Below are 24,937 nucleotides of genomic sequence, written 5' to 3'. Positions count from 1 at the left end.
AGGTTGGGCTAACTCAGGGTGGAGAAGGGTTCAGGGGGAACCTAACAGAAGAACTGCCAAGGAGAAAGACAGGAGTGGCCTCCGCCATGGCGGGAACAAATGCACTTATGACACTGGAGAACTTCATTAATGGGAAGTTTGTACCTTGTAACTCATACATTGATTCTTATGATCCGTCTACGGGAGAAGTGTACTGCCGAGTGCCAAACAGTGGAAAAGAAGAGGTGAGTGGAGCGCCTGGGTGGTGCAGTCGGCTGAGCACCCCTTGGTTTCGGCTCAGGTCCTGTGTGATCTCGGGGTCATGGCTCGAGCCCCGCAGCGGGCTGTGCTCAGTGCCGAATATGCTCAAAGCCTCTTTCTCCCCCACTCCCTCTCTTTCTCACAATGAAATAAATCTTTTCAAAATAGAGGGGGGAGGAGAGAGAGAGAGAGAGAGAGAGAGAGAGAGAGAGGTGAGTATATCCACTTAGGGAAGACTGAAATGTATTTCATGTGTTGATGAATTACGCGTCTCTTACTTGTCTGGGAGCAAGGGAGTTGGGAAAAGGTGTAGAATTGTTAAACACTAGCAGAAGGAAGATCTGAGTTCTAGGAAGGTTTGCTTTGTAATGGGACTTTTAGGATGCAGGTTTCCCCTCATTATCCAAAGGGGGAGTGTTTGCATAAAGTGAAGAGTATCCTCCATTTTCAGAAAGTTCCTGTTATGCCACCTTGCTTTTGGGAAAGAAGTACGTAAGAGTGGTAATGGCTTTTTTCATAAAAGTGAAAATCCTCTTTGTATTTTTGTTGTTGTTAGCAAAATAGGTGCTGATGTGAAAGCAAAGTGGCCACACATGAACTTTGATATTTACACCTGGGGCAAAACCCAGATGGCTGTGAGCAGAAGCAAGTGATTTAATTTAGGCAGCCTGACACACCATGCATTTCTCAGACATTCCTTATTAGGGGGTCTAGTAAAAAGTATTATTTGTTAAGACTGGTCAGTGTTTCTGCTTTCTTTTCGTTATCAAGTGTTACCTAACGTTGACACTATATTCATGGATTTCTTTAAAACAACAACAACAACAACTTGTTACTTCACTAAAACAAGCAAAAGTGAAAAACCCAGGGGTTTATTTTAGATTATCCTCTAATAATTCCTTATGTCTTTAAAATATCTAGTAAAGTAAAAGTGATCATTTGAATGATGAAATACAAAATCAAATTCCCATATATATTTGCTTTTAAACTTAACACCATCCCATCCTTTTTCTTAATCAAAGTGCTTAATGGCACAAACATTAAAATTGTTTAAGTGATGTGGAATTAATTTTATCTGAGAATTTTATAAAATGTTGGTGATATATGTGATTAGTTATCAATGATTGCACTGACAGTGTAAATGTGTCACCCAGTCACCCCCACATATTATTTTTTAAGGCACACAGAGCAAGATTATTTAAAAGATAATTGTAGCCTTCATATACAAATATTCATATATAAATAAGCCTTCATATATACTAAGCTATTATTTCTCTTTTGTTAATAATTTAAGCCTGTCTTGCATTAAAAAAAAAAAACCTTTAGACTTGTGGGTAAAAGCAAACATTGGCTAATCTGTTGGTTACACTGTAACTCAGTTTTGTTTCGAATGTCGGGGAGGGATGTGGGAAATCCATCTTTCTGTTTAATAGCCCTCCTGGTCTCAGAGTGTTTTACAAACTGAAGTTAAAAATGACAAATATGATGAATGCACCTGAAATATTTTCTACGGCTAATGGTTCATGGCTTTTCAGAAGATAGAATGATGGATGCATCTGCTAGCAGAGGAATAAATATTTTGGATTTCCCAGCAATTCAACTTGCAAATATCCTCTCTGATGATCCCCTAAGTCCCACTTTTTTCTGGCTTGAAAAATATCATCCACATACAAACGATGTGCCCAATTCTTCAGAAAGTCTCTCAAAAAAAGTGCTGCTGGTGCTGCTAACAGGTTTTTCCCTGTGCTCCACATTACTAAGCCTTCTAACACAGATCACCTCTAATATGAATCGTAACAACCTGCAAATAAAACTCCATCATCATCCTTATTCCACAGACGACAGTGAGCTAACATTCTCATCTCGGATGCTTATATCAGTGGCCACACACACCACACACACCCCGCGTGCGCGCACACACACACACACACATGGACACACACACGTTCGTGGTGGCATTTATATCGTAGCTTCGCAGTCATAAGCACAGGCCAGAGTCAGACTGCCTGGCTTCAAAGACAAACTGCACCACTTAGTACCTATGGTCTTGACTTTAGAGCTGAATTTCCTTCCACCTCAGTCTCCTTACCTGTAAAATGTGGATAACAATAATACCTACCTTATAGTGTTATTCTGAGGCTTAAACAGAGTGATATATGTAAAGCCCTTTGTGTTTAGTATTTAGTAAATGCTTTCTAGGTATTAGCTTTTGCTCATGTTACATTAACATGTATTCTGTATTACACAGACATAGGGCAACTTCCAAAATATGACTAGACTTGATTTTTCTGTATAGCAAAAAGCTCAGATTTTACATGGACAACATCAGGAAGATTAGATTTTACACCGACCCTGGTAGGAAAGAGCCCTGCTCTTGTTGGCTGCCAGCAGGCCTCGAGGAGGCTGCAGTTCCTGGTGGAAGAGCACCACAGCCCATGTTATTCCTTCATCCTGTCTGCAAGTCTGCAGTAGAGACACCCATCTTTGGAACCAAAAATACCACTTTTCCAGAAGTTAATAATTAAGATGAGAATCATTTTATCCTTTATTCAGCTCAGCTGGAAGTGATTCTGTTTACAAAGAAAACAAAGGAGGAGTGTCGATCAGATTTTGTGGGAGAGGACGGCTGAATTGTCAGATCACGTGATTCGAGAAAGCTGCTCAGGGTCCAGAAGCCTGTGGAAAAGGGCTGTGAGGCTGGACCTGGGCCCAGGGGTGGGAGAAAGCCGTGAGTGATTATAAAGTCTTGTTCTGCATGTGAGAGGCAAAAGGGTTGAGACACAGGCTATGGATTTGCCATCTCTCGTAAAGATGTTCCTTAGACTTCGCCAGAGACTTATCTTGCCTTGAAAGAATTGGCCTTGCTCGAACCTTTCCATATATTGTTTCCTTTTGGATTTGCTCTAAAACCAGGTTTCCAATCTGTCCAAACACAGTTGCCCTCTCTTCCCACAGAGGCATCTTTCACTGGACTGAGCCAGGCAGGGCGCAGGGACCATGGCTATGCCACAGCAAGCCAGCTCTGGCCTTGGGAGCCACAGAGATCTGGGTCTGAATCCTGACGCTGCCACTTGTTAGCTGTGTGACCTCTGCCAAATTACTTCAGTTCTCTGTGCCTTGATTTCCTCATCTGCAAAATAGGCATAGCCATAGTCATGGTACAGAATTTTAAAACAGGTTACTTGAAATAATTTGTATGTTTAGCATACTCTTTTATTTATAAAGGTTAATGACTATTATGATTAGTCATTGCAAGTGGAAATGACGATCTGAGGATATGATTTCAAATGAAATTTTAGATTTTGTCAGATAGGTTGTAGCTGGATAAAAGACTTAGAAATTCCACGCACCTAGATGAAGTTTTCTCTTTCATATGATATTCCAAAAAAAATTCTATATTTTGACATGATTGAAAACATGCATCTATTAGAATTCAAGTAGCCTCGTTCTGATTGCCGCATCATCACGGAAATACCACTTTGCAGGTAACTCAGCGCTAGGAAGCATTGAATATTTGAAATGTGGCAGAAAAAAATTAGGTGTGTGTGGACCTGTGGATTCTGGATTCGTCCAACCTCAGGAGCAATAGTCTAAAGGCGACCCTCTCCTTTTTGCAACCTCAAAGATTGAAGCGGCGGTGGAGGCTGCCCGGGCAGCCTTTCCTGGCTGGTCTGCCCGGAGCCCCCAGGAGCGCTCGAAGGTGCTGTACCGGCTGGCCGACCTGTTGGAGCAGTCCCTGGAGGAGCTGGCCCAGGCGGAGTCCAGAGACCAAGGTGAGGGCTGTGCTTTATGGAAAGTGCAGTATGATTACTCGGATGCTGGCGATTCATACCCTCATTCCAGTTGTCGGGTGACCTGGTGCCTCTTAACCACAATGGCTGGGGACTCAGGGCACTTCCACAGTGGCCCTCCTGGGCCCATCAGGCTAGCCCACACCTGTGCCCCTCGTGGAAGAGGTGGAGGTGGACAGAAAAAACACCCAGGAGGCTTGCAATTGGCTCACTTCTGTCCCATTCTGATGGCCTGAGCAGGCATGGCTGAGCCCAAGTTCCCGGGGCCAAGGCAATAAATACGCTTTGTCCATTTGGTGGAAGGCACTGCAAAGGCTTTTGGCAAAGGGCGTGGATATGGGGAGAGAGGAAGAAGGGAGATGAGCATGCAATTCCCCACCAATTCTAGGTAGACCATTTCAAAGCGAAAGTAACTGAAGAACAGTTAGAGTCGGGTTATTTAGAAAGAATCCAATTTGTCAGTATTGCACTCCCAACACCACTTCTAAATATATATATATGAGAGAGAGAGGGAGGGAGGGAGGGAGGGAGGGAGGGAGGGAGGGAGGGAGGGAGGGAGAAAGAGAGAGAGAACACAGGCGGGGGGGGGGGGGGGGGCAGCAGAGGCAGGAAGCCCGAGGCAGGGCTCCACCCCAGGACCCCAGGATCGTGACCCGAGCTGAAAGCAGATACTTAACCAACTTATCCGCCCAGGAGCCCACAACTTCCCAATTCTTAACTCCTTCCCAAAGGCCTGGGTGAGGGGGTAAATGTCCACAAGTCCTCGCAGTAATGTCTGTTAGGAAAACCGGAGATCTTTTAGGATCACATGGATGTCGTAAATCAGCTTAAAGTCGGGAAGCAGCCTGAGTCCAAGCCCTTAGGAAGAAGGTGTTTCCTGCTGGTGCTGCTGGCCTCAGGGAGGGCCCTAGGTCACCAAAGGCAGCGAAGGAACAGTCCAGAAAGCCATGTTTCTCTTTGTGCTCATTCCAGGAGCCAGGACTCGGATGGGGCACGCGGGGAGCGAGGGTGCCCTCAGGGGCTCCACGCTGCGCGGGGGCACATTCGGCGCGCGCCGCGGGTCTGGCCGCGCGGTGTCGCTGTCCCAGCCCCGGTCGCGGCAGCGCCTCCGAGCGTGCGCGAAGCTCGGCGATCGGGGTCGCACGAGCGGCTGTGAGCAGCGGGGCTGGCGTCTGGCCGATTCACGGTGGCGCCAATCGTCCAGTCTACGAAGCAGAGATGGCCTCACCCGATCTGAACGCCCCCACCCCGTCTTGTAGCCGTCTGCGCGCGTGTCGCCCAGTTCCACGAACGCGCGCTCCGCCGCCCGCCCGCGTGGTCGCCGACTGCCGGCCGCCGCGGCCGCTGCGGGCGCGCTCACCAGGCTCCCGCCCCGGCTCGTTGCAGGGAAAACCGTCGCGCTGGCGAGAGGCGTGGACATCCCCCGGGCGGTGCAGAACTTCCGGTTCTTCGCGTCGTCGGTCCTGCACCACACGTCGGCGTGCACGCAGGCGGACCCCGCGGGCTGTGTGCACTACACCGTGCGGGCGCCCGTGGGCATCGGTGGGTGCCGGGCCCGGGCCGCCGCGCGGGGGCGCTGCGCCCGCCCCGCCGAGCCCGACGGCGGACGCCCCCCCCCCCCCCCCCCCCCCCCGGGCTGAAAGTGAACTCGCCGCGGACCTCGGCGGCTGGTAGTTGAGCTCGGCTTTGGGGGATGCGCAGGGCCGGCTTCTTGACCTTCCTTCGTATTCTTCGGGAGTCTTATCTGAAAGCCCGGGAGAACAGTCTGATGTCAGATTCTTGATGTATCTTGATGTGGATTGAATAGAGCAGTCGATTGGTCTTGACTGAACTCGCTCCCTGCCGCTTCTTCTGGAGGCGGGAGCAATGACCCAGACACCACGAGATGTCACTGTTCCTCCAACCACCAAACACCCATGTTCCTTGGTTACGTTTTAGGACAGGATAGAAGAGAATAAATGAAAAGGAAAGAAAACGGGTCATATTACCACTTTGGTCGTTTGAATCCTTTGGAAACAATATTTTGAAGGAATTAGGAAAAGCTCAGACCTCCTTCTGAGAACTATGGTCATATGCAATGCTGAAAAATATCCTCTTATCCTCTAAAGAAAAGATTTTCTAGTGAGAAATGCAATCATATAAAATAAATGTTTACTTTCACAGCATAGGTTTAAGGGAAGAGTATATAATAAGATGAATCCAGTTACCTATTCATAAGGTAGATTTTGTGTGTGTGTGTGTGTGTGTGTGTGTGTTATGGTTGGAAACCTGGATGGTTTCGGAATATTGCATGGAGACAAGCTCCAGATGCTGTTTCTGTTACTTATTTAGCGACCCTATCTGGTCATGATACAAGTGAGAACCTAGAGAGAATTCTTTATTAAAAAGTCCCTCTGGCTAGGGACACCTGGGTGGCTCAGTCAGTTAGGTGTCTGCCTTTCACTCAGGTCATGATCTCAGGGTCCAGGGACTGAGCCCTGCACTGGGCTGCTTGCTCAGCAGGGAGTCTGTTTCTCCCTCTTTCTCTGTCCCCTACTCATATTCTCTCTGTCTCTCTCTCAAATAAATACATACAATCTTTAAAAAAAAAAAATCCTCTGGCTAACCAAAATGGATTTTGTAGTCCATACATCAAAATTCACTGGCTTTACTAACAGGACGGTCCCCACAGGGCAGACTCAGAACCCATTTGCTCTTATTTTACCAATAATTCTAAAAAACTTGAGATTTTATGTTTTAATCCACAATGGATTAGAAACAGTGATTTTTAAAAGAACTTACAAGAAATAGTAGCTAGACAGTTTGATGATGAAGGAGAGAGAAGTTTAAAAAGAAGGTAAAAGCCTAGAAATTTCAGAACTCAGAGTAAACTATTGATTTATAGTGTTAAAAGGCACAGTTGCTTGCAATACGTTTTGGAGTTATTTCCCTGCAGTTGGCTACAAGTAAGCAAAGTTTGGGGCTTTATTATTATTTTTTAAGATCTTATTTATTTATTCATGACAGACACACACACACACACACACAGAGAGAGAGAGAGAGAGAGAGAGAGAGAGAGAGAGAGAGGCAGAGAGAGAAGCAGGCCCCATGCAGGGACCCGACGCAGGACTCGATCCCAGGTCTCCAGGACCATGCCCTAGGTCGAAGGCGGCACTAAACTGCTGAGCCCCCTGGGCTGCCCAAGTTTGGGGCTTTAGAAGAGTAAGCCTAAGTTTTATGCAGGGTGAAGGAATTCCACATTAATAAACCCAGTTTTGGCCAGTCAGGTTTGGGAGGCATGCCACTGGTGGCAGTGTTTCTGTCCTGCCCTTGTAGCTGGTCTGATCAGCCCCTGGAACCTGCCACTCTACTTGCTGACCTGGAAGGTGGCACCAGCCATCGCCGCTGGCAATACCGTGATAGCCAAACCCAGCGAGCTGACTTCGGTGACTGCGTGGATGATGTGCAAGCTCCTGGAGAAAGCAGGTAAATTAGCTGTGGGTCTGGAGAGGCACAGGATTGGCTTTGGGGCTGCAAGTGTTGTGGGCTTTAGCCACCTCGGTGTCACTGAAATCTTGTTTTGAATAGAATCTGCATAGAGCAAAATTGATTCCATTGACATCTTTGGTTTTCCTCTCGCTGATTCTTTTCTAAGAAATCCCCTTCATGTACAGGATTAGCTCACAGTTTTTCCTGTCTTCACCCCTGTATGTCTACTGCAGGAGCAGCTCCCCCAGCGGGTGGTTGGCAGGCAGTAAGACCATAGCACAGTCGTTTGTTTGTTTGTTTGTTTGTTCATAGCACAGTTTGAAATGACAGCAGGTTTAAAGAACCCAATCAAATCAGACACTAGCCTGCTCCAGAGATTGTCTTCAATGGTCAATTTCTTTCTTTTTTTTTTCCAATGGTCAATTTCAATTTTATATTTGAACCACATGATAATCTTGATGAAAACAAGACTACTGTTAGGTACTTCTCTGGTTTGTTTGGTTGTACAATACTCACTGGATATCACCATTTTCAAGAGGGTTGAATACACCTTCCTTAGATTTCCCTTCATTTGGAGCCACCCTGTGGAAGCTGATATGATCTGGCTCTTTGTTCTCTTTGTGTCAGCAGCATGATGGTCACATTCAAGGTATGTTCCTAGTTACGTTCTGGGGTATAACTCTGCACAGCTGGCCACTGCACCAGGACCTGAGGGTGTCAGAAGACCCTAGCTTGGGACAAGAAAGCCCCTCGCTATTAGTAGGTCCCTCAGCTCAGGTCTTGTACACACCCTGGGGTGGGATGACAGGTGGTGGTGGGACAGCCTGTTGGGTGTCTTCCTGCTTATCAGCCTCTGCTTGTGCATACCTCCTTCAAGCCCATGGAGAAGGTAATGCTGAGCTCACCCATATCCATAAAGTAGGTGGTACTTCCCTCTCCTGGATACCTTATCTCTCTAAGCAAAAACATATACGTATTGGTTTCCAAGAAAGTTGGGCCAGTTCTTTACTCCAGGATTTAGATGGCAGGTTGAACTGTGTGGCCTGATGATCTAGTCTAGCTGCCCATTTCCCTTGTATTATATTGAGAGGAATGAGGCCTCCCAGCTTCAGTCTTTGGGATGACATTTATGCATGCCGTAGGCTTCTGGGGGGTTGGGTGTATGGTAGAAATGTGCCTACCTTTCCCATGCTCCACATGTCATTCCTTCCTTAAACGAGGGCCAGTGTTCTAATGCCATTCTTTGCAAAATTAAGTGCCTTATGTCTACAGAGTTCCAGGGCCTTTCTTCCCTATCTGTTGACTGTTGGTTCCCTTGAGTGGATATAAGTGGGGCCGATGCTCAGCTGTGATCCACGTTGGGGGAGGGCACACATACAGGTAGGGTGGTGCCACAGAGCTGTGTTCCCAGAACCACTCTCTCTTGAAGTCAACCACTTCTTGACCTATGATGATTTCTCATCCCTAAGCACTCTTCCCTTCCATACACCTAGAACCTGATCTGTGTGAGAGTTTTATGTTTCCATGTATTTGCACAGCATTAATCTTATTTCTTGTGAATGAATAAGCTTGTTATGTCAAGACGGTTCTTCTCTCCTTCCCTGCCTCTGCTTGGCTTTGCTAAACTTTCTTCCTCTGGCCGACATGGAGAGTGGATGGCTCGAGCCCTCAGTTTCTCCATTTGAATGAGAATCTGTAAGAGACTCTTTTAATATTGTAAGAAAAAGAAAGCTAAAATGATTTGTTGGTGCATTCTGGGTATTTAAAGGGCCAGTCTTTGAGTCCTGAGCATCCAGACTTCCTGTGAAGTAGAATCATTTAAAAAAAGTATATAGTGAGTACGTCTGTAACGTTCTAGAATATTCATTTCTTCTTGAGGGGCAACAAATGTCTGCCCTCCTTCCTGGAGTGTCCACTGAAAGTAGATTTCTGGCCTCTCCTATTTTTGTTCTGCCCCATTGAAGCTTGTTGCCACCCTGGCACATCCTAGCGCTGGAGGAATGTTATGGCCCTTTTTGTCCATTGGCCACCTAGTCTGAGTTGTAATGAATTACCCTTTGCCAATATAGTGCCTTCTTTTTCTTTGATAACCGGTACATCTTAAGAATAGGGGGCAGATATCTCTAGAAAAATTTCATTCCTGTCTTGATCAAATTGCAAAGTGGTCCTGAAAATAATGGCCAGTAGGTAGCTCTACACATATTAACACCAAAGTTCAAGGAAATGTGAAGCGCTGATGCAGTCGTAGAAGGCAGTTGGTGAAATGAACTCATTTTCCTGCGTGATAAGTGTGTGGTGTTTCTAAGTTTTCTTCACTCTTCTTTAAAGTGCTGTTGTATACATTAGAAATGATTTGACCCATTTTTGCCTTCAGGATTTATAAAGCCCAGTAGTCCACCTTCTCTTGCCCCCAAATCCCAATCTGAAAATATCAGGCAAGTATTTACAGGCCCACTTGCAAGACCCCAGCCTGCAAATGCTGAGAAACTGGTCCTTGTTTCTCTCCCATAACTGCTGTGAGGGGCCCCCTCCTGAGCCTCCTCTTTGCCCCAACACAGGGCTCAGCTGCTCTCACATGGTGCCTGGCCCCGGGGGTGTCTTCCATGGCAGTGACCCCGTGGTCCAGGATCGGCCCACGCTGGGGTTGGGTGTATTCAGTAAGTGTGCACCTGTGTGTAAAGGTGGGGCCACTAGAGGTGAAGCTCTGCCACCAGGAGCCATTGATTCTTCATACCTGTCTCTGAGGCTAACCTGAATGGGATCTCGTTTGTCCCCTCAAGTGATCAGGCTAAGGCTCTGGTTCTGTGGGAGGGTGTTCTGGGTGGTAATGGATCTTCAAGGAGAACTTCTTATTTATATTTTAAAAGCATATTCTGGAAGAGATGGTTTTAATCCAGCGGAGTGTGTTTCTATTAAGGAGAGACTGTCTAACCTGGACAGGGAAAGATATGAGGGGCGGGGAAGCAGTTCAGAAGCCTTCCACATTGGAGCTTTTCTGCATCTTCTGTACTTCCAGGCTGAAGAAACATGGAGAATAAACTGAGCTACCTCCAGACAAACCCTAAGAGCTTCCCGGACACAACATATTTGCACATAGATTTTCTTTCTGTACTTATAAAGCTTTCCAGAGTCAAGGACCATTTCTGAATTGGATAATGTACATGAAGCACTCATTCATTCATTCATTCATTCATTCATTCATTCATTCACCTAAGTATTTGTTAACCATCTACACCCAGTTTTGCTTCCTAGGGGTTGCTACTTAACCTTACTTTGCCTTGGTTTGGTTGAGATGAGGATATCAATCTGACCTGCCTCATCCAGTTGCTGGGAGATCTAAATCACTTCCTGCAAAGATGGTCCCACAGTGAATGTAAGCTCTTATGGGTATTAATCTGTCTGGCAAACTAGGCCATGGCACAGGGAAGGCTGTGAGGAGCAAAACACAGACAGGACATTTCTGCCCTGCGATGGTGCACCTCCCGGTGATGGCTAGGCAATAAATAGGTACAGCCATAAACACATTAAAATAAAAAATACAAATGTAGGGCAGTAGGGTCTTGTGCTAGAAAATCTGGAGCATCTGTTTTTGGGTGTTCTTAATACTTTAAGGTAGTCCTAGAGTGTAATGATACATCCATATCATGGGACAGAAGACCCTTAACTGAAGCTCACCTTCCTGGGGAAGCCGTCCCTCACTTCCCTGGGCCAAGAAAGACAGTCAATCTCTTCTTCCCTCCACTTAACCTTTTCACACTGAATTGTGACTCCTGAACACCAACTTAGGGCAGGGCCCTCCTACCCTATGGGGCTTGACTTGCCTGAGGATATCTCTGTGTCCTCAGCCCCTGATGCCTAGTCAATATTATGGAATGGATTAATTAGAATATTCTCCTCTTAATTTTTCTAAGACAAAGCACCTGGAGAAATCCCACCTAGGGTGCATTGTAGGTGGAGGTGGCGCTATAGTCTTTGCTCTGCTATTCAACTAGAGACAGCCATAGAAGTCTACTCCCGCCCATGCAAGCTACTGGATTTTCAAGGAGAACCTGTGTGTAACCGGAAGTTCTCAACACACGGAGAATTACTATTATAATTTCTGTTACTGTTTCTGTATCTTAACCAGATACAGACCTGGATACTGTTCTGTTTCCTGGCCAGGTGTTCCACCAGGTGTGGTGAATATTGTGTTTGGAACGGGGCCCAGGGTAGGCGAGGCCCTGGTGGCCCATCCAGAGGTACCCCTCATTTCCTTCACGGGGAGTCAGCCCACAGCTGAGCGGATCATACATCTGAGTGCTCCTCACTGCAAGAAGCTCTCCCTGGAGCTGGGGGGCAAGAACCCTGCCATCATCTTTGATGACGCCAACCTGGAGGAGTGTATTCCGACGACTGTCAAGTCCAGCTTTGCCAACCAGGTGTGTCCTTTGGGTTTGCTTGTTTTGTTTTTAGTTTATTTTTAAACTCTGTGACCCTGTCAGACTGGATCTGTTTCATCACAGTGCAAAGCCAGGAGTTAGTAGGTCAACTAGTAGTCAATAGTAGGTGCTATTTCAGTGAAAGGAGATTATTAAGTTGTGTTATTCTGTTGACTATCTGTTTTATCTCAGTGCCAATCTGTGGTCTTGTAGAATCACAGCTCCTGTTCAGCAAGCTCCTCTTCTTGAGTTACACAGCTTTTATCAGGTACCAGCCATGGGCAAAATGATTGAATTTTTGCTTCTCCAAGCTTTTTCATCCCTTTACACATAGAGTTACCCCCATTCTCTTCTTGCTGTCTAAATGTTTTATCTCCAATAAATCTTGTGTTCCCCCAGGAGCATCCCAAATGCAGCACACACTTAGAAATAAATGCCTGAACCAGTCTAGGGCATGTTTCTTATGTTGGAGTCATGGGCAACTTTGCATCTCCTCAAACTGTGTAGTAGATATTTTTTTGGAGGCCACAGTACTCAGCAGATTCTTGGAGGCCATGGCATCCAAAGGCTTAGGAATGCTGACCCAGATAGACCAGACTGTAAGCATCACAAAGAGGCCCTCTGTGTCTGCTTTGGGGCCACATTTGACCTTCAACACCAGGACTAGGCCTAGGGTAGAGCAGGAGTGCACAAACACTGAATGATTTTCTCCAAAGGATCTGCTCTTTAAAAATTTTAGCAGTGAACAAAGAATTAACTAAAGAGCTAGAATTGCTATAGAAAGAAAGATAAGTGAAATGAGATATTTTTATTTAACTTGCTTAAGTTGTTGTAACCTTTTGAACTTTCATTTCTTTACCTATAAAATCATGGAAGCGATAATGATGCCTTCCAGTAGCAATTTTGTGAGTGTAGAATGAACACCGTTCTTGACAGTGGTTATTTTCGTGATCGTTATAATTGTAATTATTTCTCTCACAGTAATTCTTAGAGAAAGTGGCTTCATTCTGTATCTCTCTATATACCTCTATATACTTCTGGATCAATAGACTTACATTCTGTATTTTAGAAAATAGACTTGCAATTCTATGATACAGCTATTTTAATCATTAAAATAAACAAGTATCTGTGGTTCCTAGGTGTCTCAGTCAGTTAAGCATCTGCCTTTGGCTCAGGTCATGATCCCAGAGTCCCTCGGGATCTCCGCTCAGTGAGGAGCCTGCTTCTCCCTCTCCCTCTGCCCATCTCCCCTCCCCTGCTTGTACTCTCTCTCAAATAAATAAATAAAATCTTTAAAAAATAAAATAAACAAGTATCAAAACAAACAATTAAACCAAGCATTTTGGTGACTTAGTGATAACAAGGGGAGGGACAAGCTGTGGACTGAGAAACAGCTGAGAGGGCATTACATGAAAACTGCATGAAAGTAAACGCACTCTGATTGCCAAAATGGATTGTAGCTTCTTGGCTGCCAGAATTGTGCAAGAACACGACATTGCTGAGAGCCTTCCTCTTGAGGGGTATTTTAAATGTCAGTGGAGCCCTACTGCCTAATTCAAGATCACAGATTTTAGGCAAAACAGAGGGGCTGTTTTCTTTTTCCTTAATGCAGAGATGAGTCCCACATGGTGAGTTCTTCTTCCTCAGTTGAATATAACGGGCTCTTTTGAAACATCTCTATCGTGCGTGGTCTCCTTTGGCTCAGGGCACACACAGACTTAGACACGCTGAGCGACACAGAGGAAATGAATGTGGACTTCAACATCACTCAGACTGAAGTTGAAACTTCTCACGCCTGGTGGCCTCGGGCTTATGTTTATTCAAAGCTCCATTTTCTAACTGTAAACTGGGAAAAGTAATACACCACAGAATTATTATGAGTTATAAGATAATATTGTAAGATAACTCATAATAATTCATGGTGCCTGGCACACAATAGGCACTCAATAACAACATTTCCCTTTTCTCATTTCCTCTAAAGTCATGCCACTAGAGATCCTAGTATTACCTATGTTTTCCTGGCACTAAGTAATCGGGAAAACCCTGATTGGTTAACCCCTCAACTCTCTTTACCACACCCTCCCTCCCCACATGGCAGAGGGCACTTGTGTTTGCAGATTTCCCAAGCCAGATATGCTGATGATTCTAATGGTGATCCTGGTTGCAGAGAGAATTCTTTGTTTCAGAACAGTGACTATTTAATTTGGACAATACACCTTTGCACAACTATCAAAATAATTAGAAATATTCTATCCTTAGGATTATTGTGGAGATCAAATATTCATGTGGTAAAAATATTATTTATGCAGATAGATACTTATCATACATACATAATGCTCTGAGATGTCTAGACTGTGGTTTGTAAATGATGGCATGCTATATTCAAATGATAGTGAAGATCATTTTTCACTCAGGCACCTGTTAGCACCTCTGCCCAGAACATCCAATATCTCTATTAGGCATCTGAATCTTGACCTGTGCAAAGCAGAACTCTTGATTTCTCTCCCTTTCCTTTCTGTACAATACCTTTCCTCTCCCTGCCTTGGCCTTGCCTTTCTGGGGAAGAAGGCTGCCACCTGCTCTGAGGCTCCATCAAAAACTTGGGACTCACCCTTGTTCTTACCTTCCCTTTTCCTTATATCTCACTAATCCATCAATCACTCCTGTTGGCTCAATTATTAAAATATATCCTGGAACTCAAATTTTAACAGAGCATCAATACCAGTTCTCTTGCACCTTAGGGTCACACGTTCCTTTACGAATCTGGTGATGTCAGTAGATGCCTATCATGTTGTTCATCTCTGTTGTTCCCACCCTGGTCCAAGCTACCTCCACTTATCTGGACTTCTGGAATACTCTCTTTACTCTGATCCCACTCTTGTTCCTCTCCTTTCTACTCTCTACACAGCTGCCAGAGCGATCATTTAACAATGTAAACCCCATCCTATCATCCAGCTGCTTGAAGCCTTCCGTGGTCTTTTCATGATACTGGGAGCAAGATGCAAACTCCTTGTGAGCCTCTGGGACTCGGCATGGACTGCCTTGCTCCTCACCCCCGGCCCTCATTTCCTACACTGCCTACCACCATTCCTGCCTCCACTCCTGGCCTCAGCCCTGCTTGCCTCCTGCCTTGCCTCATACACTGCACCACTGCAGGCTCACCCCTGCAGCAAGCAGCCCCTCTACCCCGCCTGCTGAGAACTGCCTTCCTCCACGTCTAGCCCAACTAGCTCCTTCACGTCAATCGAGTGTCAATTCAAATACCCCCTCTTCACAAGAGCCTTCCAGGACTCCTTTTACTAAAAAGGAGTAAAAGTGGCACTTTTCCATTGATATCTATTCTCATCCTCTGCTTCATTTTTCTTCTATTGCTTTGGTCATGACCTGAAATTATATTATCGATTGAGCTCATGTACTTATGCTATTGCCTGACTTCCCCACAGGACTATGTGTTCCTTGTGGTGGGACTTTGTCTTGTTTATCTGTGTCTCCCATTGCCTAGCCAGGAGCTTGGTAACTGGCAGGTGCTCAGAAATGCAGAGTGACCTATCCATGAGGGACTGTGTCTCGTCATTGTCCTCATGTATCATTCTTGTTTGGCAGGGTGAAATCTGCCTCTGTACCAGCAGAATCTTTGTTCAGAGGAGCATCTATAGGGAATTTTTGGAGAAGTTTGTAGAAGCTACCAGAAGGTGGAAAGTTGGCATTCCCTCCGATCCACTGGCCAGCATGGGAGCTCTGATAAGTAAAGCTCATTTGGAGAAAGTAAGTAAATCTCTGCAATAGAAGTCTGGGGAGAGGCTCAGTGCAGAACATAGCATACTCTGTGCTTTGAAATGTTGTTAATTATGACCCTATTTTTTTTAATTGAAGTTTGATTGGCCAACATATAGTATGACACCCAGTGCTCATCGCATCAAGTGCCCTTCTCAGTGCCCATCACCCAGTCACCCCATCCCCCCACCCATCCCCCCTTCTGCAACCTGTTTTCCTTTCCCAGAGTTAGGAGTCTCTCATGGTTGTCTCCCTCTCTAATTTTTCCCACTCAGTTCCCCTTCTTTCCTTATAATCCCTTTCACTATTTTTTATATTCCCCGTATGAGCAAAACCATATGATGTTTGTCCTTCTCCAATTGACTTACGTCACTCAGCATAATACCCTTCAGTTCCATCCACCTTGAAGCAAATGGTGGGTATTCATCCTTTCTGATGACTGAGTAATATTCCATTGTATATATAGACCACATCTTTTTTATCCATTCATCTGTTGAAGGACATCGAGGCTCCTTCCACAGTTTGGCTATTGTGGATATTGCTGATATGAACATTGGGGTGCAGGTGTCCTGGCGTTTCACTGCCATCTGTATCTTTGGGGTAAATACCCAGTAGTGCAGTTTCTGGGTTGTAAGAATTACGACCCTATTCTTAAAAAAATTCTGACCTATAGGTCTCTGGATACAGAGTCTACAAATGTTCGATATGAATACACAAATGTAGTTCAGGTTAAAACAGCATCTACATGGAATGAATGAATTTGAGAAGTCAGCATGGAGATGCCATTGAGAGTGAGGAAGATAAATTTCAAAACATAAGGATCAGCTAATAAGAATGATGTGAACTCAAGGTGGCAGGAATTTCCATAGATAAAGGTTCCCAGTGGAAAGGGTTCTGCCCGTGGCTTACAGAAGTTAGAATTCTGGACATGCCAGGATGCATAATCTATATTATGTGGTCCTTAGGTGGGTGGGGCTAGTGATAGTCTACATGGGAGAAGTTGTTGATGGTCTCTGGGTGATTTATGGAAATTAGGTCTTTAAGGTCATTTTAATATATCACCTGATGTGACTCTCAAAATAAGTCATAGGATTTTGGAGCTGGAGGACCTTGTCTTCAGCTGTGGTAACTGAGACCACCAAGGAAAATATGCTCCTGCCAGTCAGCCAGTGAGGGACAGAGCCTTGACTAAAGTCTCTAGACATCATTGATACTGCACACATTTAGCAGATTAGCACATTTTAACTTTGACCTTTACAACATTGTGGAACATAGATGCTCTTAGCGGTGGGAGTAGTAGCTTGATGGTTTCTTCTTATTCCTTCTGTTTTCTCAGTGAACTAGGAAGCAGGGTGAGGAGGGGAGAAGATGCTGAGGGTTCAGAAGGGAGGGGAGGGTGTGAAACAGTCCTGTAGGACATCGGGAGGGATTCTCACATTTCTAGCATTGTAGCCACAGAAGCTGTGGACAAAAGCCAAGAATCCTAATAGATCTAAAACACAAATGATATTTCTTTCTTTTTTTTTTTAAGAGTTGAATCATTGATGAAGTTTTAGGCCTGGTGTCAACCTCCCCCTCACATATCTTAGTCCAGAACTGCCATCTTCTATGAAACTACATTTTGCTGGAAGGACAAGCATTTATTTAACACATTGGTTGGACTTTGTTTTCTTACTATATCATTTCAGTGTAGTATACTTAGGTGCCGTGAATAATTCTGAAATGGATGAAGCTTACAGTTACTAGTTTTTTTCTGACCACATTCAAACATAAGCCCATATTTATCTTCCAAACAGAAGTTTTTAAAACTCCCATATATTTTTACCATCATATGTTTTCTATCTCAGTCAAATAACTAAGAAAAGAAATAAAATTTCTATTTTGGAATAACTTAAGATGAATAGAAAAATCTCAAAGAAAAGGCAGAGAGTTTCTATATCCACTCATGCAGCTTTCCCTTTTGTTAACATCTTCCATGTCCACAATACAATTGTCCACAGTAAGAAACCCACATTAGCACATTACTATGAACCAAACTGTAGACTTTTCAATCAACTTCTCGTGACTTTCTACTTGATCCTTATAGAAAATAATCTTTTCAGCCACTTCCTTATTAAAATAAATTACAATTAATTACTCTGCACTCATCTCAGAAAGCTCCATGGCTCTACTGCTTTTAAGAAGAAAGATTTTGTACACACAGTTAAACATTTAGAAATAGTTTTCTATCATTGGCCAATTTATTTTATTTTTAGTTTTCTAGGGAAGAGCACTAACAATGGTATTCCCATTTCTTCACCACAGATACATCTGCTGTGATGTATGGAGCTCTCTTGTTTTTGGTTCTACATATGGACCCCTCCTACCTAGAATAGAATAGAGTACCTCTCAGGCAGACTTCCGTTTCCTCTCTTGTGTGAAGCCACAGGGTAATCCTGCTGAGGTTCAAAGGGTTCCTCAACATCTGCCATCCTCATTGCTCCATCCTGAGCATGTGTGCCTAGATGTAAGGAGTCACGGCTCCCCCCAGCAACATCTCCCATCAGGTGGACCCACAATGGGGGCCTTTCAGATCAATGCTTGTGAGAAGGCCTGGGGTGTCTCTGCCCTTGAGAGAGAGCTAATGGAAGCAGCAAGGGAAGTGCAAATGTGGCCTTTTCAGTGGAATTCTTTTCAGTTTGGTATGCCAAACCCTCTGGGATCAAAGGAGTGGACAGGGTCCACTGGTGGTCATCTTTCCTTGCCTAAAACAGAAAGTTTTGGGGGTGCGAACCAAGGGGGGTCTGGCTGCCATCTTTGTATTCCACTTCTCTTCTGCCATTTGTCTATGTCTTCTCTGAATCAAATTAGCCCTGTAGAGTCCATCCTACTTCTTACTTACTCTGTGTCCATCTTACTTCTGTGTGGTTGTCACAATAGATAGTGATGCAGTAACAGAAGAATCCAATTGGAATATGTAGAAGCTGTTCTGTAATGGCAAAGCGCTCAGAAACTCATGGACATGCAGCATGCTCCTAAGTGGATGTGTGACTTGTCTGCCTCCCAGTGATGTAGGCGACTGTCCTCAAGGAGTGAAGAAAAGGCTCTCTCCCTGTTTCACAGGGTTGTTTTTTGGTTTTATTCTTGTTTTTATTTTTACCCTCTCACATTTTTTTTCCACTTGCTGTCTGGAGAATCTGGCTATATGCCAGCCTGCCCAAAGACACAGGTAATTGGAGATGGAAATCTTGAGTGTGGACAGTGAGGCTGGCGGAAGCAATGGGGAAATTCACAGGTGCATTCCCCAATAGGGCCAGGCCTCAGGCCTAACAAAGGTTCACTTTTGCAGTTTGCTGTCTTCTTTTGTCAGTTTAAAAAAAACCTTGATGTGTAGGGTAGGAGCAGTCTCCTAGCTGGGAAGCATCAGATCTATGGTTTATTATACCATTACCTCCTTCACCAATAGCACCAGTAGTGACAGGCATTCAGAAGACTTACTGCATTCCAGGCATTATGCTAAATATTTTACATAAATTTTATCTAATCTTATGAATAGGTGGGGACGTTAATACCATTTTTCAGAGGGGAAACTGAGCATTTAAAAATCTTCAACAGGAAAGAAGAGGCCCTGGGATTTGAACACTTGCACTCCCCAGCCCATCCATCTGAACTCCATCCTCTGATTTTATGTGCAAAGCTACCAAGTGCTAACTCCTTTATGCTCTCAAAAAAAAAGTTTTATAATAATAATTTATGACATTTTATGGCATATTACCAGTCACAACATTTTCTTTGTTTAGATTTTCCTGAAAATCTCAGTTCTTGAGCCACTAGTGTAGATATCATTCTATCATCCAGTGATACTTTCTCCAGGAAATAAATTTTAGTGTGAATCATCTTATATATGAAAAATTTTGAAAAGTTCACAATTTGAAAACTAATACTTTCCTCCATATTTTATTATCCAAGAGCCTCTAAGAGAGGATTATGAAATTCTATGTAGATGAGATGATCTAAAGCTGCTCCATGTTTGAATCATGGAAATAAGTTCTGGTCCTCTGTGCAGCAGGTGCCCCTGGAGTCTTTGCCTCGACTTCCCCTGTTTACGCATTATGCTGCCTTTGGCATCTCTCTTTTAATTAATATGAGTGGGTTGTTTCAAGAGGATCAAGAGAATTGGGGAAAGAGAAGTCCAGACCTAATTTCATCTCTACCCACAAACTAAACTACGGCTTTTCTGGGAGACGTTTGAGGTCATTGCGTGTGTTGGGGGGAAATGGGTAGCAGAGAGGAATACAGAGCTGTTCCAAGTATTCTATTTTTTAAAAGTCTTTGACTTCATGGCTTATTAACTTCTATAAACTAGAGCAAAATTAATAATAAAACAACATTACTTTTTAATTTTTACATGGCAAACACATAGCTCTACACTGAATATAGTTGTACAATAGAGTAATAATCTAACACTGGAGCAGGATGCTCAGATAAATATGTGATAAGTAGGAATCCAAAGTATGACTTCAAAAGTTTACCCTGCCTTTGGTGTACTGCTTAACTGTTGTCCTATACTTTTAATTTGGGGGATTACTTTTCTACTTTTCCCATGTTTATAATACCCCTCGGGGATAGGATAATGTATCATTGTGACTGCAATGAAATTTCGGTATGTAAACATTACATATTATTTTATAATTAGTCATTTCTACAACCATTGTGTTTTTTTAAAGATAAACATAGCTGAATGTTTCATTTTTTTTTAAAGATTTTATTTATTTATGAGAGACACACGGAGAGAGAGAGGCAGAGACACAGGCAGAGAGAGAAGCAGGCTCCATGCAGGGAGCCCCATGTGGGACTTGATCCCAGGTCTCCAGGATCACGCCCTGGGCCAAAGGTGGCGCTAAACCGCTGAGCCACCCGGGCTGCCTACAACCATTGTTAATTAATATCTGCCATTGTCTTCAAGTCACCGGGTTTACTTATTACATAGTTTATTTCCCATTATAGTCAGCTATACTATATTACCTAGATGTATTTTCAGAATATAATCAAAAATGAGACCAGAAGTTAGAGATTATTTGTTCTGGAAGCCTAACTTTTGAAGAGCATCTTGGTTTTTCATAAAATCTATACATCATTCAACTTCCCATATTCTGCAATGGACAAAGCTCCCTCTTACCCCAAGTGAGTAACTGTTCTTTTGTGTATTTAATGACTGAATAAACCTGAGTGTGAATTCTAGCTTTCCTGTTTATTAGTTGTATGAACCATCTATCCTTTCTGAGGCTCAATTTTATCATCAGTAAATAAGAGATAATAACACATAAGTAATAGAGTTTTGAGAGACTTAAATGAGAATGTATGAAAAGCATTTATGTACATGTCTGGGACTTAGACAGTAAATAAATTAGTCCCCTCTTCTTACGTTTGAAGGCTGAATGCCCAAATGATGGTCAGTCCTCAGGGTTAGCAGCTGAGCAATAAGATAATCAACTTTATATTTCTCAGCAATGACCTTTCCTAGATGATTCAAAAATACTGTATTTTCTGCTGCTTTGTGTCAATTCAAATGGTTAAATGTTGCTAATCAGGGTTTTTCCCCCACCCAGGTCAGAAGTTACATCAAGAAAGCCCGTTCGGAAGGGGCCCGAATTCTGTGTGGTGAGGGGGTGGATACATTGAGTCTCCCCGCCAAGAATCAAGGAGGATACTTTATGCTTCCCACAGTGATAACACACATTAAGGATGAATCTTGCTGCATGAAGGAAGAGATATTTGGTCCAGTGACATGTGTTGTCCCCTTTGATAGTGAAGAGGAAGTGATTCAAAGAGCCAACAGCGTTAAATATGGGCTGGCAGCGACAGTGTGGTCATGCAACGTGGGGCGTGTTCACAGGGTAGCTAAGAAGTTGCAGTCAGGCTTGGTCTGGACCAACTGCTGGCTCATCAGAGAGCTGAACCTCCCTTTTGGGGGGATGAAGAGCTCTGGGGTAGGTAGAGAAGGAGGCAAGGACTCTTATGAATTTTTCACTGAAGTCAAAACCATCACCATTAAACACTGATCTTGGCCAGTAGAGAAGCTGTTATGGTCAATGCTTGGCTGAAGACTCAGTCATCCAGTGCAGTGAGCAGATATACCAGCATGAATTCCAGCCACAACTTGGCACAGCAGGTTTTCTCTACCTTCTCCTCAGTAATTAGTACTTTAATTTGCTGTCAAAGAGAGGCTATGTTCACTGTGGATCAAAGAAGAGAAGACTTCTGGAACAGGGAGGCACAGAAAGGAAGCCAAGTAATTGTCAGGCTCCTTGTCTGTTGTGTCTTCACTTTTTGTTTTCATCGTTTTGACTGAATTCTTGGAAATTTACAGATAATTTTTTTCATGTTTAAGTATATATACATATGCACATATACATATATATGTAAATGATGATAAACATAACATGGAATTTGTCAGAGCAGACATATATGGTAGCTCCCACTAAATATATCTAAACAAGAACAAAGAAAAATAAAATAATGACTACTTTTGGAGGGAAATTGAAGCAAGAAGAGGAAATAGTTTGATCCATTTCTACTATGGAGTCTAATCAATGCCAATTCTTCGTGTCTGTATCTCATGAGACAACCTATAAATCCTAAAAGAATAAATGTTAAGTTTAGGGGCTGAATATAGCATATATCTTCTTGAATTATCCTTTATTCCTCTTTATCTTCATCCTCTTAGGGTATGGACTTTATACAAAGTAATCAAGGTATTTCTAATGGCTTTTTCTGGATCCCCTAATGATGAGAGGAGAAAACTGAGATTTACAGAGATTAAAGTAGAATGATCATGGTCACATGAATGGTATGGGGCAGAGGAAGGATTTGAACCCAGAGCTGGCTCTCAGTCTCCACAGCCATGATCTCTGACCACCTCACACTTGCCTTGGGTTTTGCTCCAGAAGCAGCCACACACATGGTTCATGGAACACATTGTGTTGGGTCTGCTCTCTATGTCTCCCTCCCTCTCCCCCTCTCCCCCGCCCCATGCAGTCGTGAGACCCAGGAACTCCTCAGGCACAACACTTCCTACACCAACTGAAACCCTCTGTTTGCATATCTGACTGCCCAGCTGGACAGGAACTGCCTGAAGGCCCAGGCAGGTGCTACTCGCCCCTGAAGTCCCCATTCACAGTACAGCACCTGGTACACACAAGGTGCTCAAAACAATTTCCAGGAATGGAACAAGGTCTTCTTCATTATTCGTTGTGTGGTGTAAATGGATGGGGTTTGGGTTGGGGCGGGAGGACAGAATAGTCTTCACAGTTTTGTGTAGGTTTTTGGATATGTTGGCTTGTCACAAACGCTGAAGAATGTTTGTGCCCTTTTGAGGTCAGGTGATGGTGTCGGATCACATCTGGTTCCTAGTTTCTCCCTCCCCTTCCCTCCCCTCTTCTTCTCTCACCTGCCTTTTTCTCCAGCTCAGGCCCTTAGAGTCTTCATTAGTTAAGTCTAGGATCAATTCCAAGAGTCAGTAGGAGGAATTTCAGCAGCTCCTGGTCTCTTAAGAACCCGCATCTTTGTTCTTGGACTTGGTGTAGCGTCTTGATTCCAGATTCTGGCGGCTGAATGTCTTTGCCCCGTATGCCTCAATACCCACCTCCCACCATGCTGGATTCCTGCCTGCAAGACTGTTCTCTTGCCCTGCTCCTGTCACTTCTTGTCTGGGCTCTGGATCCTGTCTTGCGGAGGACACTGCTTCCTGCTAACAGACATTCTGGATGCCATTTCCCTCGTCTGTGTCTCTTCAGATCTTTCGAAGCTTCTCCCCGACTCCCGAGGCCATCTCATTAACGCATATTTGACCAGATGCTCTTCTCTGTTACCCCAACCATGGCCTATAGTCTCAGCTATGACATCTTAGCACCCCACTGGGCCTTTCTTCATCTGTTCTAGTCTATGCAAGTGGGTGAGTTTAGTTCCCCGACCTCCCGCTCCGAGGGCATCCCACGCTATCTCAGGCCTCAGGTCCATTAAGGGTGCTCTGGGGGTCTGTGTGGGAGCGGGCCAGAGTCCCAGCAGGGCAACGCCTCTGTGGCTGCAGGGCTGCCGTGCCCCCTGCCCTGTGGGGCTCAGGACTCATGATGGAAACACTCATGGTGGACCCAGGGGTTTCAATCACCATCTGTTGAGTTTTATTGCTGAGCTGGGTGATGGGTGCTTGGGTGTTTGCTATACTGTTTCACACGGAGGAAGTACATACCAAAAAGGGAAAGTGGATCATGGTGAAGGGCAGCCTGGAGCTGCACAGAAGCAGCGGAGACCCTGCAGAGCCCCTCCTGCAGCAGAGGCGCCCTCAGAGGTGGCGGGTGGACGCGGCAGGAGTCAGTGCCTGGCGTTGCCGAGCTTCTGAGCTCGCTTAGCTCGGCTTCCCAGCCACTGGGGTCTCTGGTACACGTGCAGGTTGAGATCCAGTAGGTCTGGGTGAGGCCTGATTGTCCTTGGAGTGTCAAGGAATTAGGCAGAGGACACTGGTCCGAGCTGCCGCTCAGATGCCTCCTCCCCGCCCTCCTGGGAGTCGGGAGCCGCTGCCTCCTGCCCTTGCCCCCCCGGGCACAGACGAGGGGCTCCAACATCCAGGAGGTCCTCCTGGGGCAGGCGTCCCGCGTGGTCGTTGGCGAGCCCGGGCGGACTCGGGACCCTGGCCGGCGGTCAGAGCAGGCGGAGGCTGCGAGTGTGGGCGCGGGGCCGTCCACGCAGCGCAGCGCGAGCCGCAGCCGCCCCAGGCCGCGCGCAGAGGCCGAGGCCGGGCGCGCTCAGTGCCGGCCCCTGCGCGGACGGGTTCTTCCGACCCACGGAGACGAACTTTGCCGGCCACGTATGATAGATAATCAGCCCGTAGGCGTTTTATTCACCATTGTTACTGATCGACCACGGATCATGGAACATTTGGTAAAAGAGAAATACTAAGATGTGTGAAAGAGCAGCTCGGCGTGGGAGAAACAGATAAAGAAGAAGGAATCAAACATCGAATCCGGCTCGGAGATTCGAGTGCGCAGCCCCAGGCTGCTGTGCAGAAGCAGCGAGCGAGGGACAGGACACCGGCCTTGAAGATTAAACCGTGTCCCCACCCCCCACAATGAAACGTCCATAGAATGGAATCATTGGTTTGGCCGACAGCTAACACACTAATCTGGAAGCTATAGTTGAGAAAATAGCTCAGGATGCAGAGAATGACAGAAAGGGAAAATATAAGTGAGAATTTGAGACGGAAGACAGATC

At 44.9% G+C, this 24,937-nt stretch overlaps 1 protein-coding gene across 1 annotated transcript; it reads left to right on the top strand.

The window, feature by feature from the left end:
• On the top strand, positions 1-22,366 carry ALDH8A1 (aldehyde dehydrogenase 8 family member A1). The gene is made up of 7 exons (XM_055324707.1): positions 1-224; positions 3,866-4,013; positions 5,418-5,573; positions 7,347-7,496; positions 11,661-11,917; positions 15,521-15,682; positions 21,280-22,366. Exons 1-7 carry the CDS (start codon positions 87-89, stop codon positions 21,730-21,732), a joined length of 1,464 nt encoding a protein of 487 aa, XP_055180682.1. The 5' UTR covers positions 1-86; the 3' UTR covers positions 21,733-22,366.
• The last annotated feature ends 2,571 nt before the right edge of the window (positions 22,367-24,937 follow it).

This window comes from Nyctereutes procyonoides, unplaced genomic scaffold, assembly GCF_905146905.1.
Source record: "Nyctereutes procyonoides isolate TBG_1078 unplaced genomic scaffold, NYPRO_anot_genome, whole genome shotgun sequence".
In the NCBI taxonomy this organism is placed as follows: Eukaryota; Metazoa; Chordata; class Mammalia; order Carnivora; family Canidae; genus Nyctereutes; species Nyctereutes procyonoides.
Note: the sequence above shows the minus strand (reverse complement) of the source record. Positions and strands in the feature narration are given on the sequence as shown.